The 24,994-nt window shown below is 38.9% G+C and overlaps 1 protein-coding gene across 2 annotated transcripts in view; it reads right to left on the bottom strand.

The window, feature by feature from the left end:
- GTF3C1 (general transcription factor IIIC subunit 1) overlaps positions 1-24,994 on the bottom strand; it is a 44,083-nt gene that overhangs the window by 15,319 nt on the left and 3,770 nt on the right. The window contains exons 5-24 of one of the 2 annotated variants that reach the window (XM_082314393.1): positions 24,876-24,972; positions 24,265-24,388; positions 20,166-20,324; positions 19,396-19,511; positions 17,504-17,825; positions 15,543-15,751; positions 14,665-14,804; positions 12,816-12,969; positions 11,740-11,843; positions 11,319-11,500; positions 10,680-10,955; positions 10,289-10,434; positions 9,757-9,854; positions 8,058-8,154; positions 7,108-7,285; positions 5,577-5,712; positions 3,568-3,703; positions 1,683-1,764; positions 802-987; positions 85-242 (exon numbers count right to left, since the gene is read on the bottom strand). In XM_082314393.1, the coding sequence (XP_082170519.1) occupies positions 85-242; positions 802-987; positions 1,683-1,764; positions 3,568-3,703; positions 5,577-5,712; positions 7,108-7,285; positions 8,058-8,154; positions 9,757-9,854; positions 10,289-10,434; positions 10,680-10,955; positions 11,319-11,500; positions 11,740-11,843; positions 12,816-12,969; positions 14,665-14,804; positions 15,543-15,751; positions 17,504-17,825; positions 19,396-19,511; positions 20,166-20,324; positions 24,265-24,388; positions 24,876-24,972 (3,100 nt within the window). The remainder of the gene's footprint in view (positions 1-84; positions 243-801; positions 988-1,682; positions 1,765-3,567; positions 3,704-5,576; positions 5,713-7,107; positions 7,286-8,057; positions 8,155-9,756; positions 9,855-10,288; positions 10,435-10,679; positions 10,956-11,318; positions 11,501-11,739; positions 11,844-12,815; positions 12,970-14,664; positions 14,805-15,542; positions 15,752-17,503; positions 17,826-19,395; positions 19,512-20,165; positions 20,325-24,264; positions 24,389-24,875; positions 24,973-24,994) is intronic. The other variant, XM_082314394.1, reaches the window with a different exon arrangement.

Genomic DNA, 24,994 nt, shown 5'->3' with positions numbered 1-24,994 from the left:
TGGTTAGAACCAGGATGAACTCCTAGGACTGAGGAAATGTGTGTTCAGCACACAGACCCCTTAAACAGAGGTTCTACTAAATACCTTTGCGTTTAGCACATGACTAGCAATTCGGCACAGCATGAGCAGACTGTCTTCTTGCACTGTCCAGGTGACACGCAGACGTGTCATTCTCTGCAGGGCACTCTGGTCAGCTTCATCATGGTAGCGGAGTCTTTTGCTTTTTTCTACAGAATCCTCTTCTAACAAATCCAGAAAAAAAAGCAGTTAGTTATCTCAGCACTACATATTCTGATTAATTCAAACTCCTATCACGGGCAGTATCAGCATCAATTGGAGTCTGTAAGAATAAAAGACAAAAGCAGAGAAGGAAGTAGCAGCTGAGAAAGTAAAATGCATTAATACCTCTCACAGGAATGAGAAAACAAGCACTTTAGTTAGCAAACTGACTACCTAGAGCATCATACCATGAAGAATCTTTAAGCCAGCTATTGAAAGATGACGGTGAATTGCAAGGAGTTAATCTGGCACAGTCACCATTAGAATCTCTTTAGTTTGTACAGCACAGTAGTGCACTCATGATTCACACCCAGGTAGCAGTTACAGCACGCTGTTTTTCTCTAGAGCTACTATACAGCCCCAGGACATCTGAACCTCTTCACTGAAAGAGGCAACCCGAAGAGATGGCCAGTAAGTTTCCATTTGCCACGCTATGTGACAGTCACATCAGCTTTTCTAAAGCAACTTACAGCAGGCACGTGCATTAAAAAGAATGCTTCTTTTTCCTGATGTGTTACTTACCTTTCTTCTTCTTCTTCGTCTTCTTTCCAATGTCTTTCCTAAGCCTCTTCCTCTTTTGGCTTTTTCCACCTCTCACTCGTTTGGTTCGATCCTGGGTTGGTTCTTTACTTATTTCAATACATTCCTCTTTCTGGACAAGTGACTCAGATCCTACCTTTCCTTCTCCCAAAATATTAATTTTGTTACCTAAAATGACATGTATTTACAGTAATGGAGCTTTACAGCAATTACATTCTACAATATTAAGGTATAAAGAGCAAATGCCAAAGTTTCACTATATTAAAAGACAGATGCATTCTCAGACTTGCCCTTTGTTAGTCATGTCATTTCATGCCACTTCTCAGCAGCTAACACACAATAAAATCCCGCATAAATGAGGAATCATCAAGTAATTACTTTGTCTAGCATACAGTGCACAAACACAAAGGAACTGAGTTGAGGTTTTATATTCAACTTGAAGCATTTCCTCCTCCTTAGCTTAAATGTTAGGCTATGCAATTTTAGCAGTGCCTAGTTGTACAGAACATCAGTCCCTCTAGATTTTCTGCAAACTGCATGTCAGAAATTACAAAGGATAAAAATTATTGTTCTATAGGAAAGGAAATTATTTACATATCTATTTTACTGCCCCAGAAGCATCCTAGATCATTGTAAGAAGACAGGAACAACCCATGTCATCAACACTGGATTAAAAAAAAAAAAATATTGTTCCATATATTCAGAAATAGGGAAGGAAATTATTCATCTATTTCACTGCCCCAGAAGTATCCCAGATTACCGTAGGGCAACAGGAATAACCCATATCATCCATACTGGGTTTGACAAAGACAGTAACAGCTCTAATACAGTTACAGAGCCCCCCACCAGCATCACCACCTTACCTCCAGTACTGAGCGGAAGGGGGTGTTTTGTTAAGAAGGTTTGGAGTCTCACTGTCAGTCCATTTTCAGAAACTGTACTTTCCTAAGACAACACAGCTTTCAAAAAGGTGATATGCAAAAGGAATGCACTGGTTTTAACATCACTATACATGATATCCTTTGAGTAGTGTCAGAAATAAATGTTCAGTATAAAGGAAAAGATCCTTGGCTGAATTCATTTGTCTTATTACTACCACATATTTGAATGGCTCTAGAGCTTTTCTTAGATCTTACTGTAATGACCACTAGATAATGAAGGTTAGAACTTCAGCAAATCTCCTCAAGTTTAAAAAAAGTCATCGCTGGAAAAGAAATGCTCGATTCTTTCACTGCTACAGAGGCTGAGCAGAATTTTGTGTAAAACGGTATTTTTTCCAAAGCATTTTACATTCCAAAGGAACTTCTAAAAAGCACAAAACCAAAACGCAAACACAAACATTGAGTAAATGCCTCCTACACCATATTCTATCCATCTTAAATCTGAGCCCAAGCTGACTGCAATGTATTAGGAGTTTTGCAATTCTCAGCAAAACCCATTTCGCTTGTGTGGAATTCATTGGTGATAGAAGTCGGTCACAGACAGCGAGAGGAAAGCCAAGACTGAAGAATTGCGGGAGGTCCTGTTAATGCTAAACAACTAGATGACAGAACAGCAGATGAAATTTGGAGTGAAATGATCCTGCCTGAGGTCAAAACCAAGCAACTCTAATTTTACATATACACTGATAGGCTCTAATTTGACCACTACTTAGGGTAAGGTAATTTTCAGTTCTGTGAAAGTACCTGTTCAATGCTTGGTAATGGTCAAAAAACAAAGCAAATGTAAGGAATTCTTAGGAAAGGAGAGCAACACTATGCAGCTATGTTGGCCACAGCCTGAATGCACTACGAGATTCTGTTTTAACCTTAAAAAGGATACAGTAGAACTAGAACAGGTTAAAAGGAAGGCAACAAGAATGACTAAAGGCAGAACAGGTTCCATGCTGGGAACAGTTAAGTAATCTAGTAGATGCCAGCCTTTAAAAAGAGATGATAATGGGAAACATGAGAGATGTTTATAAAAATAAAGTGCAACAGAAAGGGTAATGGAGAATTATATTTTCACAGCTTCCCTCAGTACTACAATTATTAGGGAGCTTAAAACATCAAAAGGAAATGGTGACACATAATAGGACTTTGAAACACTTTGCTACATGAAGCTGTGGATACTAAAGGATTTACATGTGTCCAAAAAACAATTAGAAAAATTAATGCTAAAAGAAAAAGCCATTAAGAGCTTTGAAACATGACTCCCAGGTTTAGAATGGTCTTGAGCCAAACTTGCAGACAGCTGGGATAATATTCTAAGGAAATATCATTATACATCTACGTTGCTCTTACAACCCTCCCTACAAATCTTTTATCGGCAACCATCACAGACAGGACATTAGGCAGCACTGGGGTGGCCATTCTTATCTGCCTATGTTGGGCTTCCCAGTAATTTTTTTTTTGCTGTGTATATTTCCTTGTTCTGGATGTTTCGGTTTTCATCTGACAACTTCTATATTTCAGAAAGGTAAGAGGCACCACTAAGTAATCTAAACTGCTTGCTTAATAAAGTATTTCTCCTTCGGTTGAATGTATTATTAAATTCAGTTCAGATAAAATTTATTTCCAATTCTTTCATTCACTTCAACACCAAGATTTACCACATTTGGCATTAATTTCTTTCCAGTGATGCAAAGCATTATCGAGACACATGACTGAGAAAGCATGCAAGCAGTAAGATTTTTCTATCAGTATCTCAACCTTAAGAATATTAAAATTTGGAAAAGTCATTACAGTATATAAATTCTAAAATACCCACCTTCCTAGTCTTATTGATGATGTAGCTTGTCCAGATCCAATTGCGTTTTAGGTGCCCATAAAAGCTGGAATCCAGACCCGCAGCTCCTAACCCATCTCCGGGGATAGTTCCATCGTCAACCACCTCTCGGCTGCCTCTAAGAGAAAGAGTAACAAAATATAGAGTAATTATTTTGTAGGGAGCGCCTTCTCAGCTGCTCTTAAGTCACGTGTGTGCAATGTGCAGAACTCTTCCCCTTGCCCTCCCAATTTAGAAAGGGCTAGAAGAAGAGGAGAGAGATGCTCCTTCCCTTAACCCTGTTCCAGAAGTAGCATGACAACAATGCTTTTCCATTAAGTTTTAATCCCTGATATTTGATGACTGAGCTTTCAGTTTAAAGATTACACCCAGAGCAGCTTCTTTATTGTTAACTAAGTTCCAATGGCCACGTTAAACTCTGTTCTCAGCACTATTCCTGCCACAGAACTAGAGAAAATACCTGCTCAGATGGAAAACTTTCTCAGGACAAGTGTGGGGAAAATCTTCCACAGGAACTAAAGGCAATCATAACCCTTTTTCACACTGATTGTCAAGCACTGGTCTCTCCAGTTTTCTAACAAATACATTAAAGCTTGTTTAAATACACATACAAGCCAGAAAAACAACGCACTGGAATTCTCTCCCTGGAAAGGGGATGAAACTAACAATGAATGGCAGGTAATGGATGAAGTGGCACCCTTCACAAATGAGCTATTTAATTATTAGTGTGATGTTACAGTGCAGAATGAAAAAAAAAAGATTTTGTTTTCCTTCTTTATATAAATACAACACTTTGCAAGAAATCATGGAGACAAACCTACTTCCTCAAAAAAAAAACCAAACCAAACAATCAAACTATGAATGAGCTTTGCATATGCAGTAGATATGACAGCTCTGACAACCCAGTAATAACACCAAAGAGTATTTTTGAAATCCTGTTTTGCCTTATGAAAGATTTTTTGAAAGCTACCATGAAAAAATTATTTCAGTCCAGCCTTCAATAGACAACTCTTTCATTATAACATTATACCATCAATTAAACCCCAAAACTGTTTCTTGACCTTAAAGATGTTGCAGTCGTCTCCAGCCTAACTGCAAGCAAACACCAGATATTCAATTTAAAAGATTTTTTACCATACAGCGGAGACCATATACGAAAGCTGACAAGTGGACTGAACAGAATTTTTTTTTTATCAGCAAGGATCAGTGGAATTGGGTTCCCTGAACTCCATGAATTTTTTTAAGATAACTTGATATATCTACCTGTAACATTGAACTAATTTAAAATACTTTTAAACAGACTGTTTATTAAAACGTAATAGGATATTGACAAAACTACACCACAGTGCACAACACAATATAAGAAGTGTAACTGGCATTCTGCATGGCTGTCACAGGTTGTAAGTATACAGTCCTCTCAAGTATTCTGGTTGTGATTAGGCGGAAGACAAAGTGCTCCAGACATCACCTCCAGATTTCACCAGTGTACACCAGTACCATACTAGAAATTCACCTGTAAACAATGTGCAGCAAAGTGCAACACAGAAGGACAGAATTCAGAGTGTGACACTGGGGAGCTACTGAAGCTACAGGGTACTTGAGGTACCATGATGTAAAGCACAGGAATGGAGAATCTTTAAATTTTTCCCTTGCATTAACTTTACTTAAGAAGCACTCCTTCCCTCTCAACTTTGCTTTCCCTAAGACTCTTGCAACACACATCTGTACTACTTTGGAAGGAAATTCGAATCTGTTTTTCCCATCCGTCTAGCATAAAAACCTGCTTTGTAGACAAGTTACTTGTAAACATGATACATAACTACACATCTTTTTAATCAGATAGCCTCTGAAGTACAAAGAAAAACCCCACAACACCCAATGGAAGTGCTAGAGTCTTAACTGCTTTTGCTATTGAGTAACATCCCCAAAACCAGAAGAGTTCTTTTTGCCCGCTCTATTCAAGCAACAAAGCAAGGATGAAGATGACATACGTGGTATATTCCAACATTGCACACTTTCGTTCCAGGTTGTGTTTATCCACTGCTGACTCTTGTTCCATTTCTGCATCTAGTGCAGTCTCCTCCCCTTGAAGATTACTTCTCTTTGAACGAGGACAGCGGACAACTCCTAGACATACAAATGATTTTGACTATCAGCACGGGAATTAAGACTTCAACCCATTTTCAATCCACCTTGCTATGGAAAACTACTGCTCCCAAACAGTACTAACATTTTTACTGCTTCTCAATAAAACATGCTACCTTCTCAGAGAGGCTAATGGTGTTCTAGTTCACGGCTAGCAGAAGGTACTAACTTGTTCAAAATTGTGTTCAGGGCAGAAGTAATGGGAGGCTGGTACCCTTTATATGGAAAAAAATTCAGCAGTTCACTGATATTCTAGGCATGGATCACAGCCTTTCAGATACTCAAATGTGGCAACAGTGCTCAAGAAAAAATGCGGCGGGTTGTGACTGCTGAATCACAGTGTGAAAGTTCTGCATGTCTGACACCTTCATGTTGGAGATATATTTAGGATATAGCAGAGTCATCACATAATGGTTTTATAGTAACAGAACTCAAACGTAGGAAAAAAACCCCCAATTTCTGGCTTACTAATGCTTTTGGCTGCCCATGCTACAAAGACGATAGGGCAGGACTAGACGTCAGGCAGGTCTCTGACCTAGAGGCTCAATATAAATCCAGCACAGAGCAATTTTCCCCTCAAGGCTCAACATGGAAAATACTCAACTGGAATACAAAGCTTCCATAAATACGCAAACTGGTGAAACAGTATCATTCCCACATTTGGGGGCTAAGAGTAATCATGGTCCAACTAGCCTGCAAAAGCTGCAACAATCACAAGCATGCTACCATCTGACAAATGTGTAAGGAGCCTTTTGCGTATAACTGCTTCAATGCAAAAGTAAAACAAAATTACAAATAGATCCTTTTACCTGGCTGACTAAATTACAGGAACACATAATAGTGTTGTCTAAGGTTTCAGGAGAAATCTCTTACCTCCAATTCCTTTTTTTTTTTTTATAATGTATACTTGTAGCTGTATATCCTATTTAAAAATGTAAAATGAACAAACACAAAAATAAACTCAAAAAAACTGCAATGCACAAACTCCTTTAACTTCCACTCAAGCTATCTATCAGAAAGTTTAGCAACATTTTTCTAAGGAAAAGGGATCTCTGTTTAAACTGGTAGAGAGCTATGACAAAAATATTCTAGTAACTATTTTCAAAAAGGCTTTTTCATAGCCGGATTAAAATCTTACAGGGCTATTATCAAATTCGATACTTCTAACAGGACAGCAATGTTTTTCCTTTAACTGCTCTGAAAATGTCAAGTGGATCTCAACTACACAGAATTATATGGACAGAAATTCTAGCTTTTTTTGATGCACAAGGCGACCAGACAAGAGAACAAAACATTGGAAGTGACAAAACAGAGCGTGCCTCAAGTTTTAGGGAAGGAGGAGGAATTGCGATATAAGAATGTACAATTATACCATACCCAATGGCGTGTTAAGGCAGACACACTGCAAATCAAACCAGAAGTTTTCCACGTCCTGCATGGTATTCAGAACATAGAGGCGTCTCTCAAATGGGCGGCTACTTTGAGCCAGGTTATAGTGGGGGTCACAGATAGTGGTATCAACAATCACAGCATTTCTCTTCATATACACAAAGACCTGTCAAATAAAGTATATTTCAGGCTGGTAGGTAAAAATCACTGAAATTGCCTAATTTACAGGACACACAACTTAGCGTAGTTTAGGACTGCTCAAGCATTTTCTCAGTCTTTGCTGTTTTGTACTCTGACACAAGACACACCCATCCCCACCCTATTGCATTGTATTCCCAAACTTCCCTTGTCAGCGATCCAGAAATTTCATTTCTAGATTTAGAACAGTTTCTTTTCCCCCTTGTGCACAGGATATTCCAAGTTTCCACAGAGAGTGACTGTTTCGTACCAGCTCTCATTCAGGATTTGAACAGATGTGTTTTGGGGCCTAATTATCTTTCTTATCCTCATAAAATATATGTTGGGGACTGCTTTCTCCTTTGCATGTGCTCTCTATTTATAAAAAGATGTGTACAAATGTCATTATTTCACTCTGATCAGCGACTTTATTCTGTGTCAGACATCCAATGCCTAACACCTTGATGGAAAAGAATACAGCATGCTCATTTTTCATAAAGCGCTGCCAGTCTGGAACCTCCCAGATCATTAGTGTGTGAAATGTTAGGCATTATACATTTCAGTAGTTTCTTTCCAGAGAAAGAGGTAAAAATCATCTGCACAACTTGCAGTATGTCACCTGGATCTGGAAGTTTGCATATACATCTGAAACATCAGTATTTTACCTAACTCGTTAAGGTAATCACAAACCCCAAATCTTACATTTATTTCACTGGACAAAAACCATGAAGAATAATGGCTAAATTTTTTCTGAAAATTACCTGGTCTTTGTCTTGAAACTTCTCTGTTGGGCCAAACTGTATCAGTCCCATATAACATAATCTTTGAAGGTTTTCTACCACTGAAAAGATGTACCTCCTGCAGCAATATTAGGAGTATTACAATTAGCACTCATGAAAACAGTAAAAACGACACCAGAAAACATGCCATTTTCATGCAGCAACCTGAAGTTTCAGGAAGCCACTGCTTTTCTGAAATACTGAGTTTTAGAATTTCTGAAGCAGTATTTATTTTTAATTGTCAGCCTATGGAAAACATATAATATCCCGAAGCTCCAAATTTCCTTTCCTCAAATCACAAACGCAATATTTTAGCCAAATACTAACTAAAATTTTGCTAGCAAAGAACAAAATTAGCCAGAAATACCATACGTAAAAATGACATAAACGAGGTCAGAACACCAGCAGATCTTGCAGACAATTTCATGTTATGAAAAGACGACATGAGTAAGAAAACATGACTACTAAATATGGGCTGATAAGCCTTCACGTGTGTACATATAAAGAACGAGGCAACAATCCCTGTAGTTAAGGTTGTTTAGAATTACTGCTCCATGAAACTTCTTTCAGTTGCTTATAGCTTTGGCAGAGCAAAAAGTGCAACATTTCCCATGCTGTATATCTACTTATATGGCAAAATTCTGGAAGTTGCAGGAAACGTCTGCAAGATCTAGTTTCTGAGAGAGAGTTTGTCAAAAATTAGCTTTGCCCATATTTAACTTTACTAAGATCTAAGTTTTTCTGTGCAGTTAAATGGGAATGGTATTTTGGCAGGAGTTTTCTCTAAGGATCTGAAAGATCATTTGACAAGCCCAGAAATATTGAAGCAAATTTGGCTGAGTTAGAAGTTTTAGTAAATGGGGGGGGCAAAGAGACAACATGGTTATATGTCATACTGTTTTGCATAAATCAGATGGAGCCTGCAGATTTCAGAAAATACCATAAATCCAGTTTCCTTGTTACTAAGATTTAGCAAGTAATAGGTTAGGAATTGCAAACCTGAGCTGACCGCAAGTCTTGACAGCTGATTGTCTAGCACTATTCACTCACCGATGACACGTTTGCAGGTTGGCAAAATATTGTATAAGCCCTCAACCATCCCAATCCATGCTGTTAGCAATGACTTTCTGGAGAAACTAACATGGTGCTGTTGATTCCACATGTTCAAATCACTTTCCTTTAATGTTGCTTTCCCTTTCTACCGTCAGTCCAATCTCAATTTTTAAATCTCCTAGATGAGGAATGGCAAACAATGGCAGATATGCCACTGAGAGCATGAGTAGAAATTGAATGGTATGTATGAGAGGCAGGAACTGGGAAATGTGGCATTTTCTGAAAGATTTATGAAGGACAGCAACATTTACTCTATTAAATTCAGAATTTAGCAGCAGTCAAGAGTGTGTTTTATACAGAAGTAACATCCTACTGATGAGTTATGAAGGACAGAACCTCCCAGCTCTCAAACACTGCCTGACAGCATGCATGAATATTGTTTATTAGTTTCTTATTACCTTCTATTTGGGAGAAAAAAAAATACAATTTGGCACACTATCCTTAGAAGATTGATGATCCTTGTCTTAAGTAACAAAGCTCTCTTTGACAAAAGCAGGAAATAACTGAGAAAACAGTCAACCACAGTTGTTTCCACCCTAGAGCCATTTACTTTGACTCATCTGCTTACCTTTTGTAGAGAAGCTGCTGTCGGACCGACCTTGGAAGAAATCTGATCAGAGTGTGCTTTTTTAATGGATCATTTAAAAATTCTTCCAGACCATCCACCTAGAATTATTTTAGAAGTTAATCAAAATGCAAAATATAACTAACCTTTAAAGTATCAAGCTTTGCTACCAGAGCTGTCTACTTCAATATTTTCTAAGCAAATGTTATTGCTTTTGTAAAATGCTTAAACATTATTCTTGTTAATCAACGAGGCAGAAGATTCAGTGAGATTATAAGATTCAGTGAGATTATAAGAAGCTCTTTGCAAAATATTAGCTTAAGAATTTGCAGTATTACAGGGCTATAAATTTTTTTCAGTGTGGCTGTAAAAGCAACTAAGTTTTCTGTAAAAGACTATCAAGAACTAAAGTGTCTGCTCTCTGATGGCTAGTTTTGTTAAAATAGACCAAGAGGATATTTGTTACTGCTTATAGGTACAGTTGATATCGTCAGACTTTAACGCAAAACAAATGTGAAACAAAAAAGCACCATACCTTGTAGCTGACTTGCACTATCTGAACAAAGAGGGAGAGAGGCAAGCAGAGAAGAATGTCACTAACAAGAGCCCATCCAAATCCAAACTCTCTGTGAACCGGGAGAGGAGGGACATAGCGCATCCATGACATGTCATCCACATACACTAGGAACAAGAAGATTGGCTTAGATTCAGACAGGACAAACTTAATAGTTATGCTAATAGTTTTACTGTGAGTGTTCAAGCAGAACACATTTGGCAGTTCATAGTCTGGAAATCTGAAAATCTAAAGTGACCTGAAAATTATCTAAACCATTGATTTTCAATCTGTTTTGCAGTAGACTTTTACCTATTTTAAGCGCTGAACCATGGCAAAGCCTGTAGTAAAGGCAGGATGTGCCACTTCTTACCTGTTTGATTAGACAGCTCTACTTCAGTCTCCTGCGCAGAGATTTCAGGATTCACCACAGTTGTCATAATTTCTAAGGTCCCATCTGGTTGCGCTTCAAGTACAGCTGCATTCACATCCAGCCCTTGTTTGCTGCCTTTTTTCTCACCATCACTACCTCCTTTTTGCTGTGTTCCATTTAAAGGGTGGCCATAAATTAAGTACCAGAGGAACATGTGGACCATTCTTAAACGGGGCATTTTGGGAAGAAAGCCAAGAGAACGCCCAAGTCCTGGAACTGGGAGGGAAGATTAAGTAACAAACAGAAATAAAAAGAGGATTAGAACAGGAGAAATAGCTACCTCTGCAAAACTGATGTGAAGAAAACTGGAAGGAAAGATGGGAAGTTGAAAGTAAATGTAAGATACAAATATTTAGTAAAGAAGTAGTAGTGAATACAAATACTCCAGTTCACAATTGAAAAAGAAAAAAAAGGCAGCTGAGAAAGCACTGGATAGTGAGATTGCTTTAACGTAAACCCAATTTTTCTTCTATAAAAGAAGAAAAAAACCACTTGTATCTTAGGAGAGCCCAACATCTGAAAGTGATTATTAGTAATAAATGGGGAAGTGAAAGATGATATAAAAAAAGTGAGCTGTACCTGTAACAGGGTGATAGTTTTTTAGCTGTGTTATGCCCATTTTTTCATCAGTTTTTCTTGCCCGATTATTATCAGCTTTACATGAGCCTTCTTGCGTTTCTCCTGAATCAGGAGCTGCCTCTTGCCCCAGGTTTTCTTCCTCAGCATGGTCCTGGGATGTTGGTGTCTGGGGAACTTTAATCCTGTATTAGAACCACACAGCACTTTGGTAAAAATTAAGCAGAGTTCAATTCTTCTTCTTTCCTGACTTCAGGAGACATTCAGCATCTTGCTTCATCTTTGTGCTTCCATTTCTCTATTGCTAAAGAAGAGATTTTTTGTTTCTTTTGCTTGCTTTGTGTTTATTTCCTCTGCATATTTTTTGCACATACAAGATAAGCCAAGTTCCCCACAAACCATCCAAACCATCATCACAACTTGCCTGTTTGCTGTGCTTGAATTGGAGATTCGGAAACGCACCTGCTCAATGGCACTTTTTACAAGGGAATCATTAGGACTCACTGAAGGATGCACAACAAACTCTACCTGCAGAGCAGCAGAAAACAAACAAAAGGCAGTTATGCAGATATTGGCTCTTAATCAGCTGCATAAACGATCAGAGATTAACAGACAGTTAATTAACCACAACGGATGAATCCTATGAAGGCTTAATAATTCGCAGAATACACTTTTGGATCAAAACTCCAGTTGCTAGTTTGTATTAAGTGAGACCAGACCACATGGTCTCTGTACGAATACACAGTTAATGTAATTTCTACAAGCCTCAGTTTTGGGGGTTTTTAAAATCTGAAATATTTGGGGAACAAACACTTCAACTTGCAAATATTAGGCTGAAAGGGATAAAGGAAAAGCCATACCTCGTAAGACCAAACTAATACATGTTGTTGCTCAAAGTACACACACAATTCAGATTAGTAAGATTTCAAATGTGCTCTACAGTAATTGTGCAGCAGGTAATTTTCAATAGATTCTCTCCCTGCTTATGAACATTTCATACTAGAGTTACAATGACAAGTCTCAGCTTTACAACTACAGACATTTTACTTCCATAAACCTCAATAACAGTGGATTTTTGTTTTTAAAAAAATAGATCACGTTCTATAAATTTCAACTCAGAAGCTAACTTAGGATTTCTCATATACTCTTGGCTTTCAAAAGGTGATTAAATAGAACTGTGTTGCAGCCTGACAGTGCAGGGAGAGAACCATGAATTGCATAACTGATAAGCAGCAGAACCTCTCAGAAGGGAGACTCAGGGACTTTGATCTCTGGACTATTCCTTGGTCTCACAATTATCTGCAGCACAATAATTGAAAGCACTAATCTGGTTTTCACAGTAGCTTAGTTTGGGACATGTAGCTTCTGGGCAGCTTGACTGTGGATTCCACTACAAAAAGTAAAGTCATCCATATATTTCAGTAAAAAGGCCCCAAACACTTCGAAAAATCAGAGGGTTGTGAGAAAAGCTGTTTCTGCTGCCAGGGTCTGTGCAGTCACCTTTTTACTAACGCCATCTTGAATGACTGTAGTACGATAGAGTCGGAGGAGCCCTTCTCGCGCAAGCTTCTGTACCAGTCGTATGATAGACTTTTTGCAGCATTTAGTGGAGACGCCTTCTTGCTTCTCTTGATCCATGACCATTTTCTGAAGCCTAAAAGATGCAAAAAATACCTTGCATTTTAAGCCCAGCAATGCTCCAAACTGCCTAAGCAGTTTGTTAGAGGATGTGGAGTGAGGGGATATATCCCTGCTTCTAGCAGTTACTGCTCACTTTTCCCTTTTGCTGTAGATAACTGGCAACTTAGCTTTAAATTTCAGCTTTATTTTCTTTGTAATCAAGCTTATCCTTTTTACGTGAGGACAGCTGTTGTGATGACAGCAAATTCTCAATGCCAGATTTCTCTGTGTACAGCTATAGCGCAATTATGAACCCAGTCTCCCTAAGGTCAGGAAAACCTACAGCTTTCTTAAGTGGTGATTAAACATATGCAGTTTATATTTCCACTTGTGATCTCAGTTCAGCTTGGGGCAGAAAGAATTTACTTAGTGGCGTTCAGAGCTCAGAAACTACACGTGCATTCACAATATAGATACACATATCCCATCACTTGAAGCCAGCTCACTTCTTCCCTTGTAGCAGTCTGCAGGAGCACACTCACACCCTACTCTCCTCATGCCTGTTTTCAGGCATTTTTTTCACAAATGCCCCAGGCCCTATTTCTGACTCTTCCAATTCTGGAGAATGATTGACTCTTTCAATCTGAAAAAGATATGGAAGAGTATGAAGGGAATGAAGCAATAAGTGAACGTACACATGGACTTCAACTTTTTCAAAGGAATACCACATCCTGGTAACTAACAGAATTGGAGTGACAACACCAGCAAATTTCCTTGGCAGAGATTGGGGAGGGGCAGAACATCCACCAGTGCTGGGGGAACCTGTAAGCTACTGAAGGGGACAGCTGGGACTTGAAATATCTTCTGAGCCTGCACTTGGATGTGACTAGATCAATCAGTGATGAAGCTGGTGCCAGAAGACAGGGCTCTAGTTTCACAACACTCTGCAATTGAACTAGGTGACAGAAGGTTTCAAAATTCTCAAACAAGAGGAGTATAAGGCCATGATTTCTTACTTAATTCCTGTACCAAGCAGGCCTGTGTGTATTTACATGCCAGGATCTTATGTGCTAACACAGAAGATGGATGGTGCAATCATATTTGCCACAAGAGCCCTGCTAATTTGGAAGCTGGGACTCCAGGAGAGCACCAGAATTTCCATTTCTCTACGAAGGTAAATCTTAAAAGGCTGAAAGATGTTATAACATTCAGGGAAGTGTCTTTAGTGCAGACAAGGCAAGTCATGAGATGACATAAAACCATCCCACATAAAGTTGCAAAGAAAAGTAAACTTTCAGCACCCCACTAGAATCCTAGTCACCAATGACGACTGACATGAAGAGTCTCTACAATGAATGACAGAATAACACAGGAACTATTTTTGAAACCCTACAGAAATAAAACTTATGCAAATGAAAGAATCCTCAAGCAAGGAAGTGCTGTATCTTACTGGCACACTGTGAAAGGAAGAAAAAAAGTTCTCTGATCTCTATTTATGGGACACATACTATACAAAAATTCACTTGTATAATTATCTGTACAGAACTACTATTGCTTCCAAATAGCTCATTAATTTTTAAGATCCAGTATAACTGCAACCCCTCCCCCTTCCACGTGCTGATATTATAGCATATAGCGCCATCAGGGCCAAGAAAAAGCAGTGCTAAAGCCGTGCTTATGCTACCAAAATGCATCAGGCCCCCAGCACACTGTTTTCAGACAGACTCACGTGAACAAGCTTTCAATTAGCCGGAGGTTTCGAACAGCTTCCACAATGAGATTGCGGCGCTTCAGCAGCCTGTATGTTTCGTGAGATCTCTCCACTGCTGTAGCTTTGGAACGCTTTTCCTTCTTTTGGCCACAAGTCTTCTAGTACACGGTATGGACAAAATAGGAATTTTTAACTGAATTATTCAATGTCTGCAGCCTAACGCTCGTTCCTTACACGGTAGCAACTGAGGAATTCAGAGTTTTGATGTATTTATTTGTAACAAACTAGCCAGATGGGGATTATCTTTTATATCCTCTTCACAGGCAGGGAACCAAGGCAGAAACTAAAATTTCCATGCAGGTAGATGCAGAGATTTATGCACTTTCTCTGCCCATCCCACATTCTGAGCCATTTGGACTTGAGAGTTTTGGCCTAGAAAGCTGGTAACTGCCTTAACGTCGTGCTGAGTCCAAGCCAACATATCCTGTCTCTCAGAAAGGCTTCTTGCCCCAGGCTCAGTCCTGCAGGAGTGAGGCTACACACCTTTCATGTCGAAACCCATTTGTTCCTCCTGGTTTAGAGCAGACAGACCAGATGATACGCAGCACTTGCGTGCACAGACAGACATTAAGCGATGACACACGTTAAGTCAACACAGGGAATTTGCAGAGCACCAGGGAACTAACCCAGAACTGTATTTTGGACATTTACCTTCCTATCTCCCGGAGTAATTTTCACTTATAACTACAATGCAGCCAAAATATGACTGTACTTTGAAATTAGATTTAAAAAAACAAAACAATCCCATAAATTAATATAAAAACTATAGCTTGAAGTCTTGCATAACTTAGTTCAGACAGCTGTACTAACAAGAAAATATTAAGACGTGATCTTACCTTAGGGTCTTCAAGTCTGACCTCCTCAACCACTGCCACATCCCCATCTTCATCAGTGGAATGAGCACAGGTGGACAGATTGGACTCCTGCTTTAGAGTTTCCAAAGTAGAACTTTCCCCTGAAACATCTGGGAGCTCTTCGGGCTCTTCAAGAATTTGAGGGTAAGGCAGCTTCTTCCCCTGAGACTTCACAGCTGTTGCCTTTGAGCCTGGTTTAAGAGCAAACAGCCTTGTAATTGTTCTGCTTTCACAGTTTCCTGTAAATGTTCAGCTTTTCTCTCCATAAAAAAAGGCCTTTCCCCATCCACCCAGGTAACTGTACTTAAAAGCATTCTGCTACATTTTTCACATATTGTTCTACCCTGCTGGAAGCAGTGGTTTGATCATGAATGACTGCATTCAGCCTCTAAAAGTAAAGTTTGAAAAAAAGTGAACTCCCTGTCATCACATAATTCTCTCCATGCAGAAGCCATTTCATAGGCAGACTTAGAAGACCATGAAGGGCCAGATTAGCTTATCCAGAAACTGCTGTCTGAAGAAAGGAGAGTTTCTGTCACAAAGATTCTCAAGTTCTGCCAGAAACCTGACTTTTCTGACTCAAAGCCGAATGAGAACAAGAACAAGGATTTAGTATTACTCCAAAGATTATCTACACAAGAAATGGAGATCTGTTCTCCTCTCTTCCCTTGGAGTTTATCAGAGAAGTTGTAGGAACATTTAAACAGTTAAAATAAATAAAATAAAAAAATAAACCACCATATCCTCTTTAAAATATGTCCCCAGAAGGCTGGTAGCTTTCACATTAAGATGTTCCAAATAACTAAATAAAAAGATGAAGCAATTAGCTTCAGGAGGCGAGATGTTTTTGTTACAATATGCTTAGGTGAGTAAGGCTGCGGGTCAAGTCATCCCAAGCCTATTGCTGCTTGAAAGTAGTTAGTTATCATCTTATCTGGTCTCAGACAAGAAGTCAGTATTACTCTATTTAAACTCATCCCACTTGAAGGTTTGCATCAGTACATGAACATTTTGCACAGACTCTAAGGCTCAGTACCAGACATTTCCAACTGAAAAAAAACACTGCTAAAAGGGGAAGAATTTTTATATGTTACAATAATAAAAAAAAAAAAAGTTAACTGGCTGGTCTGTCAGCTCCTGTGCTATTTCCCACACATAAGATGACATTTACATAGCCAATGGAATGAAATGATGCGTTCTAATGAGAGGCACAGCCCACCTTTTCCCTGAGTAAGGAAGAAATAAAATATTTCAAGAAATACAAAGTGTATTCAAATCCCTTCTGAAATCTTCAAAGACGTTAAAAGCTAAAGCTCTACCAAGATGGTGCTCTCTGATGGGCATGACAGGTACCGTGTCAGTTCACCACAGAACATCCAAGGCAGATATAAAATTTACCCAAGGATGCTGTTTCTCTCAGCAGCTTAAGCCAACCTGACTGCTAGCTACCACAGTCTCCCCACTATGCTCATTTTTAACCACACAGTCCTGCCTCCTGCCTCGCAACAGTTTGGGAATTTGTCTGGCCCTCTGCAGAATCATTTTGGCTCTTCGAGCCACCAGAAAAATAAGTGAATATTCAAGGAGCAAGGTGTGTGAGCCCATATCATTTGCATGGGGAAAAGGGGAGAAATGACACAGGGGTAAGGAGAAGCAGACTCTCCCAATGAATGGTGATAGTCACAAACGTTCTTTGGTGCACACAAACACCAGAGCACGCTTCGGCCCTAAGAATCTCCAGGGATTATCACACCTACAGTATTCCAAGACATAACACTTTTGGTGGAAAGAGAACATCAACAAAGCATGGAAATAATCAGTGTAAAAATAAATATATGATAAAACACTTTAATGGAAGCTAATAGCATATGCTTTTTTTCTTTAATAAAAGGATCCATAAGAAAAATGCAAGGTTCTTTCCAGATTTCAGAATCATGATCTACCTTTAGCTGGTGTTGACTGATGGGTATCATCTTGGAAACTTAATTTCAACAGAGACCCAGAGTTGGCCTTCTGACATTTTCCTCTCTTCTTGCCATCTTTCCCTTCTTCATTGTCAGACTCTGAGACCAAAGTATCATCTTCTCCAGGAGACACATCTTCCACAGGTGGGGAATCTTCTGGCACTAGAGCCAAAGTAACTGTAGCTAACTGCTCACTCCTAGCCTTCTCTCTCTCAAACTGACGGTTTAAATCACTCTCCTCTGCAAAAATGTACGAAATATACTTCGTTGTCCTTTGCCGACCTTCATCCTCCATAAAACCCTAAGGAAATAGTTGGAACATTATTTTACCACCTTACTTCTCCATTCTGGCAGTCTGTTCCTCAGCATCAACAGTGGGAAAATTTTCTAACTGTTCTCCCCTCACATCCAAAGATATCACGTTATTATCCTTTTTTCCTAAATAGCAAAAATGTTGACTAACCTTAACATATAGAAATCAAAAGAAATACCATGCTTGAAAAATAAATAAATCTGCATTACCTGCATACTAGAATGAAACGCCTACAGTATGTGGGATGTAGAAAAGTCTAAGGAAGAACAAACTATATGTATTCAGACTGGAAATAAATTTTTGTTCAGAAAAATAACTGCAATGTAGAAGTTACCAGAGTGAATCAGACTTAAGTAAAACTGCTGATACCCTGTCTACTACAACAGGTGCTTTCAAGTATCTAGAAACTCAAACACCTAGCCTATCAATAAGGGAAGATTTCATCTTCACAGTTGACTTAGGAGAAAGTATATTTAGATATTCCAATGGTTTATATAGTTTGTTTGGTTTTAATTCTACAGAACATTTTACCAAATGACAAGATCTTAGTAAAAAATATTCTCTGTTGAGGGAAGATGGCAATTATCCTGCCTTTGTGGAAAGGGGTGGGTGGGTGCATGCAAGAAATGACAGCTGAATTTGTTTGGCTTGTTGAAATGAAAAATAAAATAAAATTGAAATATCTGGAAATAAGGAGTTTAATCACCATAACCTCAACAAAAGTAACTGTTTTTTTCCAGAATGTACCGGTATTTTAAAAGTAGATTGATGATTTTAAACACACAGAGGGTCTCTGACAAGATCCTTCAGTAGAGGATCTTGCAAAATACAAGCTGTCTTATAGTAAAAAATTAAGCAGAGCAGCTATTTTGAGTTGAGAGCCAGCTATGCTCATCTCCACAAAGTACCAGCCCCCAGGTCACCTGGGTTACCACCGGTTACGGTGAATGACTTGAGTAAGTGGTTGAGGCCAGGTGAAGCAGGGTTGAGGCTCGTTTCTCTGCCCTGTCTCTTTTTGGAGGGCAGAACTGCTTCATGGTGCAGCGAACAGTGTTTCTCCGGAATGCTGTAAAGCGGTGTCCGGCACAATCCCACCTGCTGGTGTGGATCACCAGAATGTGCACTTGATAGAGACAGCAAATATGGGGCCGTGTGGATTTTTCCCCACGATCTTTATTACTCAAGCACCCAATCACAAACCAATGTAAAATACTTGTACATCTGGTCCAGCAAACTATTTAAGTGTCGAGGCAGCTAACCAGGAAACAATACAGAACAGATATGCTAGAAGAGCAGATATGTTACATTCCAACAACTAAGCCTAGTCCTCAGATTACCATGGGTTAAAATTTTAATACTTTTTGAAAACTTCTCATATATACCTTTTCCTCAACTGAAGTCATACTCTTTTCAATCTTACTAGGACTCTTTCACTGTTAGTTCTCAAATCCCTGCCATTTCTATTGTCTGAGGTTAAATGTTAAAACGTATTACCACAGTAATGACAATTGTATCTCCAGTCTGAACAAGTATATAAATTATTTTATTTTAACCTTACCTTGACAACTTTGTACCTCTCCAGAAGACGACAGAGCATCCTTGCTTCTAGCTTCCCCACATTCATAGCCAAGCGGATTTCTGCCTGAGAAATACCTTTGGTTCCCCTACTTTCAACTGTTTCAGAAAGGAAAACCAGAAAATATCTCAGGGAAATAATCTGACTGAATTATATAAACATACATTTGTATATACACTCATATTTGCTCTGAGCAACTGTATATGCCAGAATATAAAATTTAACATTCACCACTAACAACTAAAGGCTTTTTCACAGACATACACAATATACAGTCAAATCCAGTCATAAACCACAATTTTATGCAAAGCAGCGCCCCAGCAGAATGAGGTTCGAAGGTGATCGCTTTGGACTAAAAGTGGGGGTGAATTTTTCCCCCGACGGCTTTCTGCAGTCAGATATTCATTTTTCCATTATGAAAGGAAAAGAGGTAGGAGAAGAAGAAGGAACACTTTTCTTCCTCACCTTTCCTCATCCCACTGCAATGTCCTGTTTCTACCATGCTGTCTTACTTTGGTGGCACTGAATGGTTGATAAGCTTCCAGGGACGGGGTAACAGGTGACAGCACCAATAGCTCCTGTCTAAACTAACATAAAACTCACCTTTTCCATGAAAAATTGACACTTTCTGATACATAAAAAGCAATCAGAACTTAAAACAAACCCGTCACAATATATACCTTTCTTTTATACATACAAGGAATAAGAAGACAATGGGAAAAATTTTTAGCATGTCTTATTACGTCACCTACTTAGCTCATAAGCCTGGGTGAGCATATCCCTTTCACAAACAATATCCACAGGCTGAACAGCTTTTGTGATGATCTCTTCTTCATCATCATCATGATAATCTTCCATTTTCTTCCGAAATTCCTTTAGTAATTTAAGGCAACGGACCATGACATCAGTCCCTGTGAACATGAACGTTAGTAACAACTCTTAACAAAATGCAGGGCGTACGCACACGTTTAAACCATTTTATTTTTTTCAGCAGCACAAAGTAGTAGTAGTGCCATGAGGAACACAAAACACCAAAGACAGGGGCTTATTTCTCAGAAAGGTTTGCAACAGCTTCTCCTTATTTACCAGTCTGTCAAAATACTGACTAGCTGAATTTTTGAGGTGCTCCCAACCTTCACATCTGTGTCAACATTAGGACTGCCCAATACAGTGATTTATGAGCGGAGTGGAAAACACTGCAGTAACAGGAGAAATATCAATAGTACAAATAAATCAATGAAAGGAGTAAGTGCTGATCCACAGTATCACATCTTCAGAACACATCTGACTGTGAGATAACTCACTGGGTATAAAACCCCTCCTTTCCTTCTACAGACTCAAAGCCTTTTTTAATTTCTATAAATGCAAATCACATAATGAAAGAGAACCATACATTTGAAGATACAATAAGCTACCTGGTTGCAAAACTGTTCCTTAATACAGGATTGCCTTTCCTCATCAAGTGATCAAAGTGGACACCCGTTGGTGGGCCCTATCAGGTGCTGCTGCCAGTTCCCAGTATTTAAAAATCCCAGGACCTAAAAGGACTGTCAGTTTATCATATGCCCTAGCACCTTCTTCTGTGTTTGTATGCATGCATGTTGGAGGAAGCATACACCAAGCAACTAGCATTCTCAAGAAAAGGATCGAATAGAAGAGTCCTACCCCATCCAGTAAGCTCTTACAGCATAACTGAAATGTACAGTTATGTTGCACAGTTCCAACAACACTATGAGAAGAGGTTCTTCTCAGCCTTTGTCTGCTGATTCCACAACACATGCTATCAGTTATATTATGGAAGCTCTATGTGCAACCACGTACGAGGAGCTAAGCTTCTAGATTTCTTGTCCAAAGTCCTAATCTATTCTCTGCACCCAGGGAATGGCTAGGTTTGTTAACGTGTATGGTGTACTATAATTACATGCAATGCAAACGGAGACACAAAAATCAAAGGTTTTTGTACACAAGCGTAGAACACACGGCTGCCCACCAGCCACAAGAATCTCATACATGTTTCAGTTCCACATCTTAACACGTTACTGTGCACTGGCTGTGCTGTAGTACCTCTCCACCTACTTTACCGTTCTGGGATCTCACAGAAGAGTGGGGACAGATGACTTCAGGAAAGCTGTAGCAATCCTGCTCCCTGATATAAGGATGACCCACTATCACCAGTGTCATTCAGCTCCTCCTAAACAATTTAAGAGACTAGTGGTAAGTTAGAACTAGGTTACTGTACGTTGCCAGCTTATAAAGTTGCAGTGATTCAGCAGCTACTGCAGAAGTAGCCAATTCATCCTGCAGCAGTGGGTGGGAATATCTACAGCCATCTCTACTCCTCTGGTACAGCCCTGCTGTGAAAAATGCCAGGTGAAAGCTTCAGTTGAAATCATCAAGGTTTCAGTTAATGAATTTTATCTTATGTATATCGGTGATCAGTTACTGAAGCCTAGCTGACATGAAGTTAATCCACAGTAAATTAATCATGTGATTGAGCTCCGGGTCAAATGATTCCATTATTTTTCCTCAGTCTGAATCCCTGCCCTGCCAGTATCCTAAGATACTGCTTAGGATAGTAATTAAGTGCTGACATTTTGGTAGGGCTGCAGGCACTGTTATCACATCCTCTGTAGTTCTGCAGCCCATTAATTTTCACTTGAAGCAATATTTGAAAACAAACCAAAATACCAACCGATTTTTTTACTTTAGCTCCTGCTGCCCAATAATGTGCTTCCCATAGCAGATGCTTTGTCTTCATCCTCAGTGTGTCCCACATATTTCTATCTGCTTTCCTGTATAACTCCAGAGATCAAACTATCTTGATCTCTGATGAAAATCAGCTATTATTAATTCATCCTAGTTTAATACCTAGTGTGTTTGAAGGCATTTATGTGGATTTTCAGCTTTTATGTCTGTAAGACGGAATTATCATTCAAGTCATAGATTCATCAGGTGGCATTTTTCATGACAAACTTACGTAGTACATGCAGCTGCCATTGTGCCAATCTCTGACAAAACATGAAACATCTACTGCCTTGTGGATTGTCACCAAGTTTACAAATGGACTTGTATTTTCTTGTCTTCTAAGTACATACTTTAATTGGAAGTTAGATGTTTTTACTACTGATTATAAACTCTGTCTTTTAGGAACGCTATCTGTCTTTGGGTTTTATTTGCAAATGTCTTCAGCTCATTAGAAAATCTCTGAAATTTAATTCAGTGTGAGGAAGTATACACAAATATAACCTGGTGCAATACTACTCAAAGACAGCGTAAGAGAGATTCTACGTTTGTGTCAATGACAATGCTAAATCGTGTGACTAAAGGTATCTGTCATACAAGCCACTGTGTCTTGAAACACTTGCTCAAACCAGAAATACATTAACTATGTACAATACATATTTTGTAAGAGTTTGATGATAATTTCTCCCATATATTTCATTGTATACTGATCCATTCTACAGTATTTTTGAGGATCTCCACTGCCTTCTTGAAACTCTGAACTTAAATGAATTCTCTTGTGTAAAACTCCCTCTGGTATTCTTATGGGAAGGAGGTGGACCTGTGTATTTCATTACAAGTGAACTCGTTCAATCACTCCCTTATTTATTCAGTACAATGTGGGAGATTTCTCTGAACTGTGCTAGATGCTGTACCTACTTTTGGCCACTGTCTCTCTTTGTTCATAACACAATTTCCCTACAGACAGATTTCCTTCCCCCAGATTTGAAGGAATCTGTTGTCTTATCAAGACCCTTAATCCAACTCTATGTAACTGGCATTCACTTTTGTCTTCTTGAAGTTCTCACGTTTTTATTGGCTCTTTCACTTCTTCCTTTATGATCACTCTTATTCACAAAGACGATATAATTTGCAGTGTTTGGTTCATATCAGATTTTTCTTTCCCCCCCAAACAGTTCACTACATCTCTGAAAAACACATTGTTCATCTTTTAGAACTATTTTCTTTTTAACCCTGGCAAATCTGCCTCTTATGATTTTCTGTGATTAAAGACTTGGTTTAGATTTCCTTAAGCAATTGCATTAATTCCATTGGTGATACTATATTTCCTCATACTTTCTATTACTACTTCTTGTAGCTTTTTCCCCATACAAGTTTTATCTGCATCTTTTTCTGAGAGCAGCTGCTTTCTTTTGTTCCCTTTCTTCATGCAGTTCTGCTCCTCTTTGTCTTTCCACTACATGCTTGGAAGTTATCAGCAGTTCTTGCAAGCCTATTAACTTTGAATTCAAACGTGGTTATGCATTAAACTGTCCCTCCGTAGACTATGACTTTTTTGAATAGTAGTTGTTGGCTATCTTGCTCACGTAAAGAATTCCAAGGTAGTGCTGTAGAAGCTTACTTTCATAATTTGATATGAAACTTCCCAGAGAAACTGTGCATTCTGATGACATTCAGCAAAAGTCATAACTAAGATGGTCTGTTTCTTTAGCTTCTTATTTCATAACGGTCTTTTTTGTTTTATATAACTTTTCATATATTTTTGTCAAGTTTATTGACTTGTCATTCAACTTCCATCTGAAAGGTCAGCAGACTACTCTTTGTCCCTACTCTCTGTATTGGCTTGAGCAGCCTTACTAGGAGTCACAATCCACCGAAACAGCCTACACTGATATACAACAAACTTGCCTGCATCCATTTCTTGAAGACCTGGAACACATGCTTAATTCAAGCAGGCTGCAGTGTTCTAGCTTTATTAACACACTTCTCCACATAATTGCATAGATAGATTTTCACTTATGTGTCTTTTAATTTAGGATTTGAGGCTTATAGATAGAATGGCATCAGTGTAATTACATAAAAAGAAAGCAAAGCCATGGCTCTAGTTACCTTTCTTTGTCTTGTAGGGTCCTCCATTGGGATGTATATCTTGTAACGGGATGGATATTACCTTGGCTAGGCCAGCATTCATCATATACTGATAGAGACGTTTGAAAGTTCTCTCACAAAGACCCTAATGCAAAGAGAAATGCCAAAAGTCATTGTAGCCCAAAAGTCTCACCTCTAGGTGATGAGTATCAAGGACATCATACTGCCTGTTCTCAAAACACAGTATTTTGGGGTAGGATATCAAAGAAGGATCTTAAAAGCCTGCTAGTGCAGACACCAGGCAGAGTGTGAGACGCTTCTGGATTGTGATCTATCCCTCCAACTCTACCATCCAAACAAGCAGCAGCAACCAGCAGCAGCATTGTGCAAGTAAGAACTGCATGACGATATCTGTTAACAATACTTTTCTGAAACTGTAGATCGAATAGAACTCCTTCCTTATCACAAGCAGCAACACTAACTTGATCTAGTAGGTTAAGACCCTTCTTTTGATACCCTACCACCCAAATATTGTGCAACTTTAAAAAACAGGCAGTATGAATGACTGCCTTTGATACTAATCATCTAGATTCTATGTGAGTGAGAATTTGGAAGAGAATAATGAATCTCACCAATTCTTCCCTCAAGTTTCCTAATGTTTCCATCTGGTTTGAACGAGCACTTAGCATACTTGAGAGCTTCTCCATCAGAATATCATATTTGCTCCTCCTAATCAATAAAAGACAATTAT

Source organism: Platalea leucorodia (assembly GCF_965183815.1).
Source record: "Platalea leucorodia genome assembly, chromosome: 5".
Classification (NCBI taxonomy): Eukaryota; Metazoa; Chordata; class Aves; order Pelecaniformes; family Threskiornithidae; genus Platalea; species Platalea leucorodia.
Note: the sequence above shows the minus strand (reverse complement) of the source record. Positions and strands in the feature narration are given on the sequence as shown.